The following is a 20,732-nucleotide window of genomic DNA, read 5'->3' as shown; positions in this document are numbered from 1 at the left end:
CCAACTGAGTTAAGTTAACGGAAGACAAAAGATTTTAATAGTATAAAGGCTTAAAACTAAAAAACAAAGTGAAACGACAAATAAATCAGAATACAATAAAGGAAAAAATGGGTTGGGTGACTCATCTACGCACATAATTTATAGTTCAATACTAAGGGAATTGATCCGATCTAACCCACTTATACAATTGGATATGTTGGATCAGAGCGACCGGACCTGTCCCTTATACACTCTATGTAGTATGAGTGGTTATCCTTCCTAGAAAATTGCTTTTCTGACTTGAGTTTCTTCCTTAAACACACGGAAATATCCAAAATGTCCTCAACGGTAGTTAACTAACGTTCACACTAGTAGATACGGACAGTGCAGTCTGTATTCCTTTTTTCAGCCATTTTCGGTTTGCTTTTACCTGTAATTTTAAACGGCAATTTCAGATGAAATCAAACCAATACAACTAACATCCAGCAATCATAAACAACAACATTACATAATTTATCAATGATTCATTAAAATTACACAAATACGACAATACTATAATGTTACACAAATGTTTGAAATTCAACAATGTTTGAATTTATGTAATGTTTGAAATTCAACATTACATAAATTCTTACAAGCATCTTGGAATTCAATTACATTACTTGCATATAACTCTTGAGTAGAAACTGCATCTTCGTCAAGTCACCCATTTTTTCCTTTTTGAATTTATGACGTTCATTGTAGACTTGTTTGATATTTGTCATGGACTCTTGTCTTTTCTTCTTCAAATTTGTCAAAATATTTTTTGGTTTTACCGAACTATTGGTCAAGTCACATACAATCGCCTTGTCGTCCTCCATTAATATTCCCGCAAGAAGGTGCCCTGCTAAATATGGCAACATCTTATGGTTGTGAACACCATTAAGAATAGCCAACTTCCAAGCATTTTCTTCCTTAACGACATATCCATGCAACTTGAACAAATACCCACATTTTCTTGATCCTGTTGCTTCATGCTTCAATTTTTTTCTTCGGTATTTTGTGCTCGCCAATCCTTTCACAAACCAATTCCAACACTGGATTTCTTATTGCACAAGATCTTTTTATGATAACCATAAATTCAGCCCTATTTGCTTGTCAACGTACCCAACCAAGCAATTCGTCTTTATCTTTCCATGTCTCTCAGCTCGAAAAGAAATGAGATGTGTCCACTTTGTTGTCACGAAGTTTGGACACACTAGAATGGACGCTAAAAGCCTCAACTTTAATGGGAGCTTCAACTTTCACTGAAGTTTCAACCTTAATGGGAGCTTCAACTTTCACTGAAGCTTCAACCTTCGGCAGTTTGATCTCGACGAAAGAATTGACAACACTAGGTTTTCGATCAACCAGATCATCACCCGCATTCTCAATCAAGGCTATAAATAAACAACATATAATTGCAAAACTAATCAATTAACATGTATCTAATATAAAGTAGAACATAAATAAATAAATAAATATTTATAAAAAACAAAAAACAAAAAAAAACAAAATTTAGGCAATAGCACTCCATTGAAATTTTTTTGAAATTTTTCAAAGTCCCCAACAGTAGTTAACTGCAGCTGGTTCTTCATCCCCAGCGGTAGTTAACTACCGTTGGGCTGCATGTCAGAAGAAGAAAAAATTGCAGGAAAATGGCTCAAACGGAAATGAGTTTAACGATGCAATACATGTTTTTTGACGTCAAATGTGTGTAGAAACCTTCTAACAATCCATCTACAACGATTTGGAACCAAAATTTGAAGGAAAAAAAAATTAAAGAATTTTTTTTTAGGTAAAGTGATGATGATGTAAGGTGATGAGTGAATAGGGAGATAGAGTTGTACTAGTTTTGGGGGGAAATCACGAAGTGAGTTAACTACCTTTATACTCAACGGTAGTTAACTGTTGTCGGTTGCTCAACGGTGGAAGCATTTGAGACATTTTCATGTGTTTTTAGGAAGTTATTGAAGTCAGAAAAGCAATTTTCTCCTTCCTAAATATAGCACCTTATTAAGCAATAAGCATTGGGCTCATCCCCAACAACATTCTACATTCAATTAAGTATACCAACTTATTGAAAATAATAATAACATACTAAGAAAAAATGTGTGATTGATAACTGATAAGAAACATTCAGTTTTCGTACTGTTGCAACTAAGTGATACTTCAAATTGCCACAAAAGTTGGTTTAATATCTATTCATTTCATTACACCTATCACGTTGTACATTAAAAATACTCTCACTATCCCAAAATAATTGTAGTTTGAAATAACAAAATATCTCAAATTAAGTGTCGTTATTTTCTTATAATGTTATCCCAAAATTAACATAGTGTCTCTCCCAACTCATTATATTTTACAATTTATTTATGATGAAGAATAATATTCCAACCATGAAAATGCAGTAACATTAAAGAATTTAAGGGAGATTTTTTTTTTTAACAAACAAAAATGGAATTATATTAACCACCAAAAGCAACTCTTCTAGCACAAGGTGTGCCACAAGAACTACTTTACAAATACAGAGTTATACAACCAACCAAAACAAACTATCACGCGATGCCCAAACATTGTAAGGGACTTGAACACCACCTATCTGAACCAAACCTAAAGACCACCTTTTTGGCTTTCAACCAGGCTAAAGATATATATTTAACTTTATCTAGCAACCTGAGAATAGAAGTTACAACATTATTGAAAACCCTGTTATTACGTTCGTTCCATAAAACTCAAACGCATACGAGCCAAATAAGCTGAAGAAAATCTCTAGTCGCTTTTCGTTCGATAGATTAGATTTTGTAATTACACGTAAAGAATATCATATTGACATAAAAAAATGTAAAATATATAATACCCAATAATTGATAAAAATAATTTGATGAATCTATAATTTTATTCAATAATTTGTTGCCTTTTTAATATCCTTTAATATCCTTTTTATTATTGGAAGAAGAAAGTACATGGTGGTATTATTCATTTCACGATTTTTGTTGGTACAAATTGATGAGTATTGGTATTTAAACATGCACGGACTGTATGCGCATAAATGTGTGACAGATAACTAATTCAATGTTACTACTCGAATATAGGATTGAATTTGGTGAATGAAGAAACGGTTCTATTTGGTGAAAATTATATTAAAGGTTTGAAAATTCAGAGAATCACCAAACAACCTTTTGAGCCTATCCTTTCAAAAAAACAAAAAAAACCTTTTGAGCCTATCAAAAAAATAAAAAAAAAAATGGAAAAAAAAATATATATATATATATATGTATATGTTGAAGAAGTTAATAATTAAATAACTAGAGCTCTAAAAAATATATTCAAGGATTTAATATAGAATATGAAAAAATGTATGTTTAAAAATATTTGGTTGCTTAAAAAACTAAGTCTTGGCTAAAATGTTGTGCTTCATTTAAGTAACTAAATATACGAAGCAGTCCCCAGCCTTAGCAATAGCTACTTATAGATGACCTAAGCACTAGTTATTTAATACTCCATACATTTACAAGTTGAATCAATTACCCGCACATGCCTATAAATGATTAATATAAGAAGAATGATGTTAGTAATACACACTTCTTTGGGATAGAAAGTGAATATTCTTTCTTTGACTCGAAGTTGTATTGCGACTCTTCCGGATTATGTCATACAATCTAGTCATACCTATATCCATATGTGATGAAATTAGAAATAATTCATAACTGCCACCTTAACCTAGTTAGTTAAGAATTTGTTAAAAAAACTAGTTAGTTAGTGAGATAGGTTATGTTACAAGCAAGTGTTAGTTTTGCTTATATAAAGGCTTTGTAACGTGTACATTCACTTCTTAATGAGATTCACATTGCAAGCATAATCTCTCTATTATGCGCAATAGAACACAGTTTCTGCTCTAACAATTGGTATAGAGAATTTGGGTTAAATCAAAGGGAAATACGAGTGAAGTGTGAGGGGAATCATTCTTGGGAAACATTGAGTCAGGTGTGAGCATTGATTTCTTGAAAAAGCAAGATGAATAGCAATGGTTTTGGATCAAACATTCTGGTTCTTGATGACAAGAACTGGGAACGATGGAGTGCCTTGATGAGATCTCTATTTGGAGAACAAGATGTGAGTGATCAAGTGCAGAATGGCTATGAAAATTTGGGGGTAAATCCAATTGAAGCACAAAGATTGACCTTCAAAGAAGCAAAGAAGAAAGATTGTAAGGCACTGTTTTACATTCAACAAAATGTTAATAATCAACATTTTAAGAAGATTTCACAAGCAACAAGATCCAAAGAAACTTGGGATATGCTAGAGAATTATCATAACGTGGGAGAAAAAGTGAATCAAGTCAAGTTGCAGCCATATAGAAGAAAGTATGAGATTATGCAAATGGAGGAAGATCATAAAGTAAGTGATTGCTTCTCCGAGATGATTTAGATTGTGACTTTAATGAAAAATTGTGGTGAAAACATCTTAGATCATATGGTAGTTGATAAAGTCTTGAGATCCTTAAGTCCAAAGTTTGATTTCATAGTAGTAGCAATCTAGGAAGCAAAGGATGTTAAAACTATGAAGATTGAAGAATTGCAAAGTTCCTTGGAAGCACATGAATTACTGGTGATTGATAGAGGTTCAGAAAGATTAGTACAACAAACTCCTCAAGCTCAAACAACCAAGAAAGAGGGAAACTACAATGTGTTGCTTGGGGACAAAAAGTACAATTCTTAATTTCTACTCATTTTTCAAGTCATTTAAAATCCACATAGGATAAAGTCTTGCTTGGGGACAAACTCAAATGCAAAAAGTTTGGGCACACTCACATAAATATTTATTCTTTTAAAGACTCTCCTAGTAGAAAGCTTTGATCATTCCTCTACTGAAATTTCACTACCAATGTGTTTGAAATATGTTTCTCGACCTAAAAATCTCACTCAAAGACATTTAACCATTAGTCTCTAAGTTTTCTAAAAGTTCACTCACGAGCATCTGCATCTCAAATCCTCCACATATGTGCTTCAAACAAAACTGGTCGTTATTAAACCGCCTCACACATAATGTCGTCTTCCTCGCACGTGCTCCATTCCTCTTGCACACAGGCACATTAAATATCACATTTTCAATATTTTTTAAGCCAAAAATTTATTAAGTAAATTTTTTTTAAATGTTTCATTTTTTGACATATTAAATATTTTATTTCAGTTATATGTCTGAACAAATGATTTTCTTCTTTGTAATTTTTCCCTTCCTTGGTAACAGAAACTATATACCTGGCATTATGTAACTAGCCTCATCCTGATATGGAACAACCAATGTAAATTATTTATATTGCAGAACAACTACCATTGAAATATCTTAATCACTCTCACATTCTTTTTCTCCCTCATTTATGCTTTGACAATGAAAAGACCCTTTATATTTATGTATCGAAAATCCTTCCTCTCCTGTCACATTTGGCCTAACATGAAGGCAATGAATATAATTAAAGAAGAGTACTTTTGTTTAAATACATTTTACTTTGGTATTGGATCATGAATGTAGATCCGGTTGGTAAGGAATCAACTTATATATTTTATATGTACGATTGAATTTTGTTATAGTGATAATTTTGTTGGTGAAATATGTAAATGCATATGTGAATGTAGGAAAAATTAGACATAGAATTATTATAAAGTATAAAATTAAAGAAAAATATTAGCACAAATAAATATGATTCTTCATCAAATTAAATAGAGAATAGAAAACTTATCGATTATTGACTAAGGTGTGCACATAGTACTTTGCTTAAGAGTATTTCGCCACCACGAATAGATTATTCGATACGGTAGATCTCATAGCTAGTACTCTCCAGAATACACGGTCACTTCTTGCTAGCACCGCACGTGAATTAGCAAGGTCTCATGAACAATTTTTTGGGTGCCAAAAGGAAAGTTAATTTCATTATATTTGTTATCAGAGATGATTGTGAAATAAGAGAAGGAAGAAGCTTTTCTAAATCTGTGTAATCTTTTCCATACTATTCTCCCTCACCAACCCACGTATAAAACTCTATATACATGTAAAAAAGAAGTTCCTATTAAAGTGGAAAATAGAAACCGAAAACAATAGAATAAGCAAGAGTAAATGCTATTTAGTCATGCTTGTAACCGTTAAAATGGGAGTAGAAAAAACGTGCCTATAATGACTAAGTCATGGGAAAAAACAATTGATATAATAATTAATAAATATAAACTATGATAGCATGTCTTTTTTTAAATATAAAGATAACAGTGATTTCTTTTTAATTATTACATAAAGAGAAAATAAGCAATAACATCCCCTGCGGTTAAACTCTTTCCACTGCCGTTTAAAGGAATAAAAACATCGTTTTTTTCTTTGTGATTCCAAACGTCCTGCACTGCATGTATATAATTGATAAACTGTTCTCATGGCCCCCATCCAATATCCAACAAAATATAGTGAAATCAAAGTGTTAAAATCATTTAAACAATTCAAAATTGTTAAATGATAATCACACTCATGTTACCAATAATTAGAAACACTAGAAAGCTTCAAACCACCATCTTTTATTTTTGATTACATTTAAACCATCGTCCGAGAGGCCATAAAAATAGAGAACCGCTAAGAAGTATGGATACAAATACCGACACCGGATATTAACATTAAATAAATGAACAATATTTTATCTTCCATAGATTATCTCCAATATTATGAGACAGGGTCGAACCTTGTTATTCTAGAAATAATTTTTTTTAAAGGTATTCTAGAAATACATGTATTAATCATACGTTGTTTTTGTATAATATTTTTGTACCAGAAACTCTCTCTTTTTTTGTCAAATATCCTATTGATTAAAAAATCACTCTTAAGATAAATAAATAGAGAAATTTAAAGTTTGAATTTGAACTCCAGTGTATCAAGTGATTATGTCAACGGACGACTCTCACCTAACTTTACTAAATATATTATTTTACAACAATGTATATTAATTAATTAATTTCCAAGGATCTTGACCGTAGTTTATATTTTTATTATCTTTATTCGATTTTAAAATGATTTTGACATGATATTTAACCGTCAACAGACTCACTTGAATTTGATAGAGAATTTAGTAGTTTGTGAAATACATATGTTACAAAGATTGTGGACGGTACATGGATAGGCGAGTCAATAACAATGGCTTTTGAATCGCATTCATACTAAGGATAATCTATTGCGGAGAACTGTTGTACCTCTTGATGAATGTTATTGTATAGGAGGTTTTGGAGTGGTTGCGGATAGAAATCATTTATTTGTCTAATGTGATGTTTTCAGTAGATTATGGAATTTGGTGGCCGCATGGTTGGGATACGATTTTGTGGGACATGGCTTTTTTTTTCATGAACAAAGCCAAAGGGATCAATTTTGTGCTTTAGGCGGTTTCTCTAAAAGGGATCTTCTTATGACGTCTATTTTTTGGACTTTTACAATTTGGACTATTTGGAAAGAACTTAATAGTCGAATTTCCCAGAAAAAGGTGGAGTCAATTCACTTGAGAGAATTTACCTTCAAATATATTGGTGGTTGAAATCAAAACATGCTACTTTTGATTTTGATTATCAGTTTTGATTTTTGAGCACACCTTGTGCTGGATAGATTATGGTTTCTTATTAATTCCATTTTGGCTTGATCAGAAAAAGGTGAGAGAAAATGATCAATGAATATTTAAAATAAATTATTCAAATAAGAGATATCAATTGGTTGAAACTTGTCAAAAAAAATAATGATTGGTTGAGCGATGGTTACAAGGACAACAATGACCAATGACACCCAGGTGAAATTCAAAGTCATATATATTTCATCCAACACTAGTTACTACTTACTACACTATATTATCACGAGCAATGATAATTGTACAATCACTCTGTTGCAACTTGTGGACAACTATATCTCATACTCACATTATGTTCTTACTCTTTTTATATCGATTTTGACCAATAAGAAGAGAGGAAAAAACGGTTGTCAAAAAAATTATCATCAAATGATTGTACAAATATCATTACTCTATTATGACAAAACAAAACCGGACTAAAACTCAAAGGAAGTCAATGAGGACATGATTGAAGTGATTTGTCACCTTATTATCATGCTCTTGTCGAACCCATTAAGGTTGGCATGTTAATGTTGGCTTATAACTTTGAAGTGTGTTCTTTTTAAGGTTTTAGATTCGATCATCTTGATATCAATTTTAATAGGTTGGTTTACCTTTAAAAAAAAAAAAACTGCTCTTGCTAGAGGTAGGGGCAAACCCACCATAAGGCATAGTGTGGTTGTAGCCACACCAAATTATTACCCAATTTTTTTCTTCCTATACTAGACTTAAATACTGCATTATATATATGTCGTATTTTGTTTCATATATTCTTACTTGGCCTAGTGGTAGAAAGTGTTTTTACTATCGAACCTGTGACACATTGGTAAAAAGGACACATCCAAACCATTTTTGCTATTGCACTTCATGTGTAATTAATTCGCTTTGTTAGTAATATATTTTCTTTGATATTTTAGCCACACCAATATCAAAAGTCTAACCCCATTCCTGATAAAAGGTGACGTTTATGATTTACAGCTTAATATTTTGAGGTCCTTAGTTCAAGGGATGGGTACCAAGAAAACTAATGGGAAAAGCACCTCAACCGGTCAACCTCTGGAAGGTATTTGATGTGGGTTCAATTAGGGCATCTGCTGGCCCAAGGATTATGGTGAAAATAAGAGAGAATGCTGGTAAAATGTTATATTGTGAAAATGACACAAGAACATCCTAATAACAATAGTGGCGGTGACAATGATCAATCATTTGAGTACCAATGTAGCATTATTTCATTGTGCACCTTATATTTGGTTTCTTGCTACATAAACAATTTCATGGATAAAATTTACAAAAAAAAAAAAAGACAAGAAAATAAAAATTCAGTGTTTGGTTATTGGGACAGTGTTTTTCAAAACAACAAATGGTCCATTCAGTGCCCGTGAAGGAGATCTTGTAATGTCTGTCGGACGATGAACAATTCAACACATGTTTTGTACTTCACAAACCAAATCAAAACTATATATTCCTCAAAAGAACACCAGAGACTCAGAACCATAACAATTCCATTAACTAAAATAGTTGTTTAGTTAAATCTAGATTGTTAAAAGAAACCAAACATTATCCCCATGAGCTTAGTTCATTTGGTAAAGGATGATGCACAATATGTGCAGGGGCTAGAGTTCAAATCTCAGATACCCTACTTATTTATCTTACAGGTGAATTTCTCTAACCACTAGACAACAAACAAAAAAAATATAAAAATAATTCTATCTAAAACTTCTAATCAAATTAATACTGTCATAATTCACTCACCAGACTGTTATACTTTTCTTGGAGATGATGTTTTGTTGGCGTGGACAAGATATATTTTGTGTGCAACTGGAGAGACGAATCCTTCGAACCGTATAGGATTACAATAGATGGCATTTTCATAGCAGGGTTGGAATTCATGATTTCTGGTTAAACATAGAGACTAATCCATTAAATTGTGTAGGATTATAACTATTGGCATTTTTATAGTTGAATTTGAGTTCAGAACTCTGATTAAACTGTAAGAGATTCGAACCATCTCATCCAAATGTTATTGAGATGGTGTTTGAATATTTAAATATGAGATTCTAGTATTATTAATAAATAGACATGAATATTTGCATTGCTTCTTTAAATATTGTAGGTGGGTGATTTGAAATAGAGGATTAATTAGCTTTAAAAGCAATAGTGTGTTCTCCCATGCTACTATGCTGTATTGCTATTACAATTGCTCTGAAAGAGTCTTAAACACCGACTCACTCACTCTTGTATAAAGCAATGAATGAAAAGAAAGGCCCTCACACTGCAATTTGTAATTGCAATATTTACTCCAAATTTCCTCATTCTGCATACTTCTTGGGATTTTTCCAAACAATTAATACATTTCCTGGCCACAATTTACACTCTTCTTCTACCCAACAATTCAATTCAATTCAATTCAGCTCTATCACTTTCTCTCTCTCTCTCTCCTCTCTCTCCCTATACCCTCCACCTCTCTCCCTCAATTTAATTAAGCTTTAATTCACCCCCTTCAATTTTTCTTATATAAAATGGCCTACATGTTCCAACCACTTCACACAGTTCACTTTCTTGCTGCTGCCGGAGCTTTTTCTAATCACCTTTAGCAACACTTTCCTCCTTCAACCTTCTTTTAAGGTACATAACAAATTATTATATTTTTTCTATATATCAAATTATTATGTTAGTTTTCAGAGTTTGAACTCGTAATCTTTTTAAAAACTTCTTCAATGTCTCTTACCTCACCAACCGAACTGCATGATTATGAAAAATACTATTTTTTTTTTTTATAGATCAAATGTTAACAGACTGGTAATTACGTTAGTTTTCAAAGTTTGACCTCTAAACCTCTTACTCAAAACTTTTTTTACAGCTCACCAACCGAACTACATGATCATGACAAAATTAGTGTCAGTGATTATTTTTTTCTTTTTTTGTATTTTTTTTGTTAGGATTCTTTTTGTGTTCCTTTTATGTTGTGCTTATTGGTTTGTGTCAAAACAGGTAACATACTTTTGCAGAAAGAAAAAGGGGCAAAAACAATGAGTCGAAGAAATGGAAGTGGTCCAAAACTTGACTTGAAACTTAACCTATCACCACCAAGGGTTGACCACAGAAGAGTTGAGTCATCACCAACAAGATCAGCAACAGTGTCACCTACATCCCCACCAAGTTCATGTGTGTCCACTGAGCTAAACCAAGAAGATGGAAACAACCAACAGAGATACTCTAACAGCCCAGAAGCCACTTCCATGGTTTTGGTTGGTTGTCCTCGTTGTCTTATGTATGTCATGCTTTCTGAAGATGATCCAAAGTGCCCTAAATGTAAAAGCACTGTTTTACTTGATTTCCATCATGAAAACAACAACTCCAAAAGGAGGAATTAACTGCATGTTTGGAATTACAGTGAGTTTAACGAAATCACAGTAGCGCCGTCGTTTGGTTGAAGCTTCAAAATGTAGTTTTTGCCAAAATTACGGTAATAAAAAACTCACAGTCAATCCAAACATGCATTAAGTGTAGGTTACCCTGTTGCCAGTTCTGCATTCTATGTTGGTAGTAGCCTAGTAGGACATGTTAGCTTTTAACCTAGGAATCTCCATTTCAATATGTTTCATTTCTATTATTAGTTTTAATCCTTGTTTATGTGTCTTATTCTATGAATAGTGCTACTTGCACTCCACTTTTTGCCTTTCCTACATCTACTAGTGAGGGGAAAATAATCACAAAATCTTGTTATAGCAAGAAAATCAGATAGATATAAGAGTGGAGAGTAAATAGCACTATTCAAGTCATCATATATAGAATCTAGAAGGGAAGGTAGTCAGAAATTTGGGAATGGTAGGGAAGTCTATGTAGCTCTATTGGGATTGGGTTCAACTTTTCTGCTTTTTAGCAGCAAAGATGTAATAGGACTTAACCTCTTCAGGTGCCATCTTAGTATGTTTATTGAAATTTTAGATGAAAATTCAACCTTTGTATCATTATTTTTTTACTATATCTTTTTCTCAATGATATTTTACTGTTTCTTCCAACCAACCAAGAAAGCCTGTTGTTATTTGCCTCAAAAAGTAAAAGATCTAATTTGAGATTATGAGTATTAAAAAGTAGTCTGGTCAAAAGAGGTGTCAGCTCAGTTACACTTACTTGTTACGTGTCTAAGACGTCTCTAAAGGTGTCTAAATCAAAAAACGTAATTGTTAGTTATTGAATCTTTGACTTTCGAATGACTTCACTCTTTAACTCTCACATCCTAGTCACCAATCTTTCTTTATCACTCCTTAATTGAACACCGTTAAGAGATGTGGAATACGTGTCTGCGATGTATTAGTGTCTGAAACATGTCAAATACATTGGCACAACACTTTAGAGAGGTGTCCATGATGCATCATAGGTTAAGAAGTAGACAGATAAAATTAGCAGCTGCAACAAAAGTTTATATTGAGTGACAGACATGTAGATCTAATGTACTTTGTAACCAGTTAAAATAGATTGTATGGCCCACTTTTTGGTTGTTGTAAAATCTCATGAAGCATGATGGCTGGTAAACCAATCTAACCGATGTATACAGCTAGGTCCACTACAAAATTGACCACCTGAGAAGCTAAATAGTGTGACTCAAGTGAACGTCAACAACTTTGACACGTAACTTTTCTGCAAGATTAACTAATAATATAAAAGTGTCTAAGTGGTGAAATCCTAAGCTTGGATGGGACCCAAATATGAAAATATGTTGAAGTCCTAAGGATATATGATGGTTGACAACAAATGGCAGGAGAATACTCAGATGAATTTTTAGTATTGTAGTATGCCTGCTAACAATTTAAGTGTAAACATATGTATTTTAAATATTTTATCTTACTAATTTAGATTAAAGAAGTAGTTGGTTTTTGAATCGGATATCGAATTTAAAAAAAAAATGGAGGAGTACATCCTATCACTCCTATGCATAACCTATCAACAGTGATTTGGATATAAATCTCAATCACATTTAGTAAGATCTTAAAGTCCAGCAATGACAATGATGGGCAGTGTGAAAAAAAATCACCATAGTAGGATCACCTTCATATCTTTTAGATTAATTGTTATGCACTAACTACGTCAATTTTTTGTACGCATACATTCAATTAAATCACGTTAAAAAGATGAAGTTAGTTCTCAAAACATATCCACAAATTTTTACATGGTAAAATTTAATTGAAAATTATTTACTATTGTATCTTATCTATAATATAGACCAAATACATCAGTTTTGAGTTATCCTACTATTGCTTTCCCCTTGCCTATAAGGATAACTGAAAACACAAAGACACAGTTTGAAGACCAAGCTGTTATAAGTTACAATCATGATACACAAGTATAATGAGAGGAAAGGCATGAAAGTCATAATATGTGCTGTGCTGTACGAAGTATAGTATAGAAAATGTCATTGAAGGATTAAATTGAAAGACAGGGATAATCAATTAGGTGAATTGAAGGATGGTAGAGGGTCGGTTGGGTAGTTCCAAGCATTGAAAAAAAAGGCGACTCTATTAAGACCATTTAAATCACATAAATGCAAGAGTAATTGAGACAGTTGAGAATAATGAAGGAGATATTTTGTTCCCTATGATAAATGCCAACCCTTTTTTTCCATCTATTTTCTCAACCTTACTTTGCTATGATCATCATCATTTTTTTTCTTTAGATTTTAACCACTCAAAAGTAAAAATTCACTGTCCACACATGTCTACAAGCCTACATCCATTTTTATTTTCCTTCCATTAATCTGTTTCAATTTGGTTTTGTGTATCATCAACTCAAGTAATCATTTTGTGACTAACATCAATAAATGATGTGCAAATTGACATTGGATCACAGCTAAGAGAAGTGAAGTAATGGGGTAGGTCATCAAGAGGAGGGTCCAATGGCTCAACTGAAATTACATACAATTTAGGTCGATTTCATAAGGGAAATGAAAAGGAATTAAGAGAAGAAAGGGCCTTCCTCATTCACTTTTGGGCATAAACTAACTGAACATAGACTAAAAATACTAGAAGGGGTTTATTTAGCTAAAGACTAAAAAAATATGTAACAAAAGATAAGCCTAAAAGATATATTTTTTAGATAAGAAGTTTAAAATGGATATTTTATCTTTAAGATTTCTGTATTCAACAATTTTTTTTTTTGTTAAATAATCTACTGGTTAGAACTCACACAATTTAATTGTGGAGAAGTGAAGTGTCCAGGGTTCGAACCCTGACTCCGGCATATAATATGCAATATCTCTACCAACTGAGTTAAGCTCACGGACATTATATTCAACATATTAAAACATCAAAAAGTAGATTTTTCTACATACTAATTATCAATTATTTCCATTTTTTGAATCTTTAACAAGTACACTTGTTAGCAAAACCCTATTTTTTAATGTAAATGTTGTTTAGTCATGTTAGTTTTCAGGATTTAAACCATAGACTTCATAGTTAATACTACTTTGATTTCTCTTAACTTGCTAACCAAATTACCAAACTATCTACGTTAGTGTTGAGGGTTATCCCTTAACTCACCAATCGAGCTAGAGCTATCTACCGTTGCCTACTATAATTTTGATGGTTATCAAGTAATATCTTCATTTCTTTTTAACTATCGTTTTAAGGTTTTTTAAACACATCAATACAATCAGTAAACTTTATTACTTTTGATATAACTATTTATTTGTCCTCTATATAATTAAGAGTAAAATTAGCAAAACAATAATAAATATTACATTGATCTTTGAAAATGATAAGTAAATAAAAGTAAAAAAATTCTGAAAATGCAACAATTAAAAAGTAAAGCTGGAGGGTATTTGCAAATTCATATTCTATTTTCTTTATATTTTGTTAAAATCCTCAAGATAGCTTATATAATCAACTTAAATACCGAGCTTCTATCATCATTTAAAAAACAAACTATACAAATAAAACTTCTATACTAGGAATAAATAGAATAAAACAAATAAATTATTAAAAAATTAAACAAATAATACAATACTACAAAAATTTATTTTCCGCCTCACTTTTCCTTAAGTGAGAGGAAATTAAAATAATACAAATTTTTAATGAGCACCGCAGAAAACTAATCCACCCGTCTCATTTCCTTGATATGATCATGATACCAAACAAAATGAAGTCGGCATCATAAAATCATAACCCTTCCCTACCTTCCTTTTCAAAACTACTATACCAAAACACAGGGTCGAAAAAAGGAACATCAATGCATTAAACCAGCCATCAATGCGAGTAAAGTCCTAGAATTGCAGGGTGATACACATGATAATGGTAATTCATGATATCAGTTGGTGTAATATTCATCTTTACTTCTTGTTTTTTAATCAATGAGATGTCTAGGGTTCGAATCATAACCCCTGCATATATAATGTAATGTACCTAGCAACTGAGACGATCCTCATCATTCTATCCATGCATATTTCAAACAAAAAATCTATCTATACATATTTATTTATTTTGGCAAACATTGTCTATCAATCTATTTTCATATAAGCATTAGTGTCTATCTACTTAATTTTTTGTTCTTATTATTAATAATTGTTAATATTATATCCCTAAACTCAAATTTAAAAAAAAAAAAAAAAAAAAAAACACTTCGTGAAAACAAAAATCTTCTGACTTTAGAGCTAAGTTTGTTATTTTGCATACATGTTGTAGATGCCATAGGAGTACTATAGTAGTCCAAGAGGTGTTAAGCAGTTTGACTTTGTAACATCAAGTGACATAGTTCAAATCCCACCGGAGAAGTACTATAGTATATTATACGTTTCATTATACATCTGGTTTAACTCATTTTAGTGTTTATAAGTCATTTGGCAAACAAATACTTTTTGATAACATTAGTCAAACACATTTTCGCCATTGCATTACCCATACCAATGTGTTTTCCATCTTCTGTAATATATCATGTTAATCAAAATAACAAGTTAACCATTAAGGAAATATCCTCCATTCTGATCCCTACTTTTCAAGGGGATGCCCATAGACATGAGATTTATACTTACTACTTAGATTTGCTACTAATATTTAATCCAAAACCCACCCTCCTCATAAAAGAAAGAAAACAGCTATAGTGATAGTATACCAGACAAGTGATTAAATTTGGATGATGAGCACACCTCTTTCTCTCCATGACACGCCCAACCTGCAAACATAAAAGCTCACTAAATGTCCCTTGACACTAATAAAGTCATGTCCATAATTTGTAAAAGTACAAACAAGGAATCATTTCATTGATCAGATTACATGTCACAGCATATTTATTAAGGATGAAACAAGTTGGGTCTGATTTCTAAGGATGTTAAGATTGCATACAAAGGCTTATCAATTAAATGCTTAGATTACAACACAAAATCATCAGGTAGTCGATAAGATGTCATGTCTTAGACATTGATCTGACTCTAATGGAAAAGGATTTCATTTTTTTAGAATAATACAGACTACATAAAATCTGAAGCCTCGTGAATACATGCTCCCCTGAATATAAGAAATCATAATTTGCTCCAAATAGGAAATACCTATCATATGTTCAGAGTATTCACTTGGACAATGACTTATGAAACCTCAGTGATCTATCTACTCGCAAAAGAAAGCAATCAAATTCTTGGGAAATCCTTACCAAAAAAAAAAAACAAGAAGTCTAACAATGTTCGGCCAAGGGATCTGTTTTAACTCGAGAAGTTGAAGATTTATCACTTGGCCCTTTTTCTAAGTATTTGTTAAAATCAAATTTTTCAATAGTCCAACTACTCTCTGACAATCTTTACGGCACAAATTCTAATTGTTGGATTAATCAAATGGTTGAGATAACAAAAGCGGAAAAAATAATCACAAAAACTACATTTGAACATAAAGAGCGCACCAAAATAATTATTGTCCCGTTTGTTTTTGACAGGTTAGTATAACACCTACAGATGCTGCGTATATGACCACTATCCATGATCAAATCTTAATTTCATACTGTGAATTGAATAACAAATCTTAACAAAGTTACATTTGGTTAGCGTATTCTTAACAAGATAAAAAACAAAATTCACCCTCTGTTCCTTTTTCTATAAGCATGCAATTTGTTTATGGAGAAGATGGCGGATTAGAGAATTATGAGAGGTCTGGGGTTGTGGAAAGTGGTTGCAATGGATGAGACTCGTGACAAATAAGTATCCAAGTACTGGGGAACCCTCCCTTAAAAGCTACTCCCTCCATTCCTTTTTATTGGTTGCATTTTCAGAAGAGTTTTCCTCCTATTTACTAGTCATTTTCAAAGTTCAATGTAAAACTAATGATTGTTTTATCAACAAAACCCTTAGTTATTTATTGTAGAGAAAGAAAAAGATGAAATGACATAATAAATTATCAAGGGTATCATAGAGAAAAGATTAATAATTTTATCAAAAATAGTAAAACTATAAGATTAATAATTTTATCAAAAGTGTCTTGAAATGTTTAAAAAGTTCTAAAACGACATCTAAAAAGAAACAGCAGGAGTAGCTGTCAAGGGAGAGGAACCATTCCACACTCCACTGAGCATCACATACTACTCGATTTGAGACTTAGGCACCCCATATACCACATCAATTGCACATGACAATCAGAACCATGTACTCAGATGTGTAAATAGATAAATCCAGTTTATTTGATTGAGGTGAATCGTGCCCCATAAAACAACAATAATAATCACCATGTCGGCCACCGTAAGTTCCCCAACCACATTCCCTCCAATTACCTAGCTCTTCCCTCAGAAGAGGCATATCATTCAACTAGTTGCATTGTATCAGTTATGGTTGTAAAATTTCTTGCACCCATAAATTATTTAACCAATAAGTCATTCCTTGTTAACTACTTAAACTTGCATAATCAAATTTCTTACCACAAATTCCTTGGCTATCATTACTCAAACGAATAGAAGCAATATAAGTTATAACCATTTCAGATAAAAACATAGAAATTGTGAAGTGGATCAAGAAATTGTAATAGATTAGTTTTTTAAATACTTGAAGTGAGTCTAGATGAACTTATGCCTTACGCAAGCACAGAAAAAAAAAAAACAGATGATGATAAACATAGAGTAGATATCATGTCCTTCCCAAAGCGGAACCATCATTCAAACATTTAGCATACTACCATTTGTTACAAACATTAACTAAGTAAATACTAGAAGTCAGCAAAGCAATTTGATGATTTAAAGTATGATTTGTTACCTGGGAAAATCTACCCACAGGGCATCATGTGTCAGTGTCAGCTATCAAGAGTTCTCGGGACTGAATTCTCCCCATCCACTGCTACTTCTTATGTACTTATCAACAATGCCAAATTCCTGATTCTGAGCAACCCGCCTGGCATAGTTCTCAATTGAAATTGGGCCCTTCTTCAACCTACGGTAATAAATAATATACCAAGGCCACAACCGAGCAGCACCGAAGAAGTCATCTGTTGTTAATTTTATTTCATGTCCTTCCGGAAGTTCAAGGCCACTTTTATTCAGAACCATGCACATTTCCTCTGTAGATATGATGGTTGAACAGCCAGAACGGGGAGTAATATGAGTTTCCAGAGTTGGCTTCTGAACTTCAGTTGGAATATCATCCGCCATCAGTGTTCTAGGATGCTGAAAGCCCACTTCCCATTTTACCCTTCTGGGAGACAATTTCTCTGCAATAACTGGTTTGGTTAAATTCTCATTATTGTCCTCCTGCACGTGTTGGTCCTTTAGCGTGGCATCCACCGCTGTAGTGGACACTACAGCTTGTCCATTTACAGCAATATCTGAGTCCTTGGATTGTAAATTCTCCAATTCCATTGTACTGCCAATCCCTTGTCCCCGAGCAACCAAATGATCCACTGGCTTAAGCGCAGCGCCATTAGTGGATGAGCTTTTTGAATTAAGCTGGATTTTATTTGGAGAAGACAGTAAAGACTGATTGAGTGATACAGACAAAGATGTAGGGGAGCTCGACCTCATCGAATGTAACTTTTTGCCTCTACAATTCTGAGATTTTGAGGAAGACACTGACTTTGAAGATGAAGAATGTGCTCTAGAAGACACTGATCTTGATCTAGAATATTTAGTAGACCTAGGCAGTGATTTGGATGATTGAGAATGTGTAAGTGAGCGAAATGCAGAGTAATCTGATAGCAAAGAGGATGAGACTGATCGCCTTGATATCTTCTTCTCCCTGGATCTTTTAGGTGATTCTGTTTCATTTCTGCTTTGCTTTTTTCCTTCATACTCCTCAGTGTCCTTTGCTACCGGGGATGATTCATTTCTCAATGGTGCACAATCACTCCGTGAACCAGACACCCTCCACTTATCTCTTTGGTGGCTCATCAATAAAGCATCTCCATTTGACTGCGGAATCACCCAAGAACCCCATCCAGACTCAATGTCATCTTCAACTCTGCGCTTTTTGTCTATTTTATCAGCATGCTCATCATCCAATCTGTTATATTTTCTCCGCAACGAGTGTTCTTTCCTACAATTTTGCATCTTATGACCTGCTTCTCCACGTCTATAACCAGTATGCTTTAATTTTGAACTGTTTGGGCGGTTCAAGGTTTCCTCACCAATCTGTGCTCTGCCCACATTCTCCTGGGAATTAGCTAAAAGAGAACCACTAGAGTAATCTTCTTTGTCATCCTTTCTGTCATAGCCACAGGAAGGTCTGTAGCGATCAAATTCCAAAGTATTCCCATTCCCGCAGTCAGTTGCCTTGCCATGAGTTGGCTCGGCCCCTCTACCAATGCGACCCTGGTTAGGAACAACATGGCCACCTTCATCTGGAAAGTCTCTTCGACGATTTTTTTCTTCTCCATCGCAATACTTAAAACCATCTCGACGATACTCCCCCTCTTCAACAGACTCGCCCCTTTCAACAATATCTGTATTGTGATTCCATTTCTCCCATCCATCAAAACCTTCTTTCCTTTCTCTTTCGCCCAATTTGTCAAAAATCCTCTTACCTTGCAACTCATAGGTATTTCCTTTTCTTTCACCACCCCTATCAAATTTTGCAAAATGTGACTCCGGTTGTTGTTTGGACCACATCAAAGTCAACAGTTCCCCACATATCTTTGTACCTTTCAATTCCCTCAAAGCTTTCTCCGCATCCAAACGGAAATCAAACACCACAAAACCATAACCTTCTTTTTTCACCTGAACATTACAACGCCCAAATCTACCAAAAACTCGCTCAAGTTCATCTCTACAAACACGTTCCGATAGTTTACCGAAATACAACGACATCTACAATAATAAACAAACACATTTAATAGTAAGAAAAAAAATATTGAATTCCATTCCAAGCAAGTAAATTATGAAGCACCAACACAGACACAGCTCACAAATCGACATGAATAATAATTTAAAAAAATAAATAAATTATTTGAACGTAATCACATGTATGTATCGGTGTCATGTCAATGTCAGACTCAGACACGTCTTTGATCAGAGGTGTTAGTACTACCACAAACATGAAAGTAATTTCATGTAAAATATAAAAATGTATGCATAGACGAACTTAATAACATATTTTCGTTTTATTTCATAATGACAAAAAATGGAAGAGTAATTTTGATCGAACAGGTTAAAATGCATGAATAAAAATAGTAAGAAAAGATAAACCCTAAAAACAAGGCATGAAAATATCGAACATGTTTAGTTGAATGCGGTGATTAACATTCAACAACAGAGCGAAAGTGTAGCAAAAAGAGTGATGAAACGAACCTTCAAAAAGAGTAAGAGTGTGTGCGTTTGGTCCTATGAACTGATACTCGATCACGCTTCCAAGTTAAGACGAGTCGAATCGGTTAAGCTGAACGGGTGAGGGTAGAATCGTCAAAATGTGAATGGGAATGTGAGAAGGAATGAAGAGGCATTGTTGGTGAAGTAATGGAATGTGAGAAGGAGTGTTGCTTTTGTAGCTTGGAGGTGAAGTACACTGCGGCGTTTCGTTTTTTCCTTTATTTTTTATTTTTTTGGACAGTCAGCGTTTCGTTTACTTGGTCTTGAGGATTGGTTTTGCGTTTATTTTTAATAGAAAATTTAGATTTGTTTAACCGATAAAAATAACTGCATCTTAAAAGTTGCGACATTTTTAAAA

At 33.2% G+C, this 20,732-nt stretch overlaps 2 protein-coding genes across 2 annotated transcripts; one reads left to right on the top strand and one right to left on the bottom strand.

Moving 5' to 3' along the window:
- Positions 1 to 9,782: 9,782 nt before the first annotated feature.
- LOC25483761 (protein GL2-INTERACTING REPRESSOR 1) lies at positions 9,783 to 11,589 on the top strand. Its single transcript, XM_024773841.2, has 2 exons — positions 9,783 to 10,243; positions 10,610 to 11,589. The coding sequence occupies exon 2, from the start codon at positions 10,648 to 10,650 to the stop codon at positions 10,990 to 10,992; it is 345 nt and encodes a 114-aa protein (XP_024629609.1). The 5' UTR covers positions 9,783 to 10,243; positions 10,610 to 10,647; the 3' UTR covers positions 10,993 to 11,589.
- Positions 11,590 to 15,281: 3,692 nt separating this feature from the next.
- On the bottom strand, positions 15,282 to 20,602 carry LOC25483760 (serine/arginine-rich splicing factor 4). The gene is made up of 3 exons (XM_013612466.3): positions 20,357 to 20,602; positions 17,835 to 19,876; positions 15,282 to 15,781 (listed from the first exon to the last, which is right to left on the bottom strand). Exon 2 carries the CDS (start codon positions 19,874 to 19,876, stop codon positions 17,879 to 17,881), a length of 1,998 nt encoding a protein of 665 aa, XP_013467920.1. The 5' UTR covers positions 20,357 to 20,602; the 3' UTR covers positions 15,282 to 15,781; positions 17,835 to 17,878.
- Positions 20,603 to 20,732: the final 130 nt, after the last annotated feature.

The sequence above is a fragment of the Medicago truncatula genome, chromosome 1, assembly GCF_003473485.1.
Source record: "Medicago truncatula cultivar Jemalong A17 chromosome 1, MtrunA17r5.0-ANR, whole genome shotgun sequence".
NCBI lineage: Eukaryota > Viridiplantae > Streptophyta > Magnoliopsida > Fabales > Fabaceae > Medicago > Medicago truncatula.
This window is presented reverse-complemented; position numbering and strand designations above follow the sequence as displayed.

What these genes read in the sequence shown, in the direction of transcription:
- LOC25483761 (XM_024773841.2), top strand. Translation starts at nt 10,648, where the DNA reads ATGAGTCGAAGAAATGGAAGTGGTCCAAAACTTGACTTGAAACTTAAC.
- LOC25483760 (XM_013612466.3), bottom strand. Translation starts at nt 19,876, where the DNA reads ATGTCGTTGTATTTCGGTAAACTATCGGAACGTGTTTGTAGAGATGAA.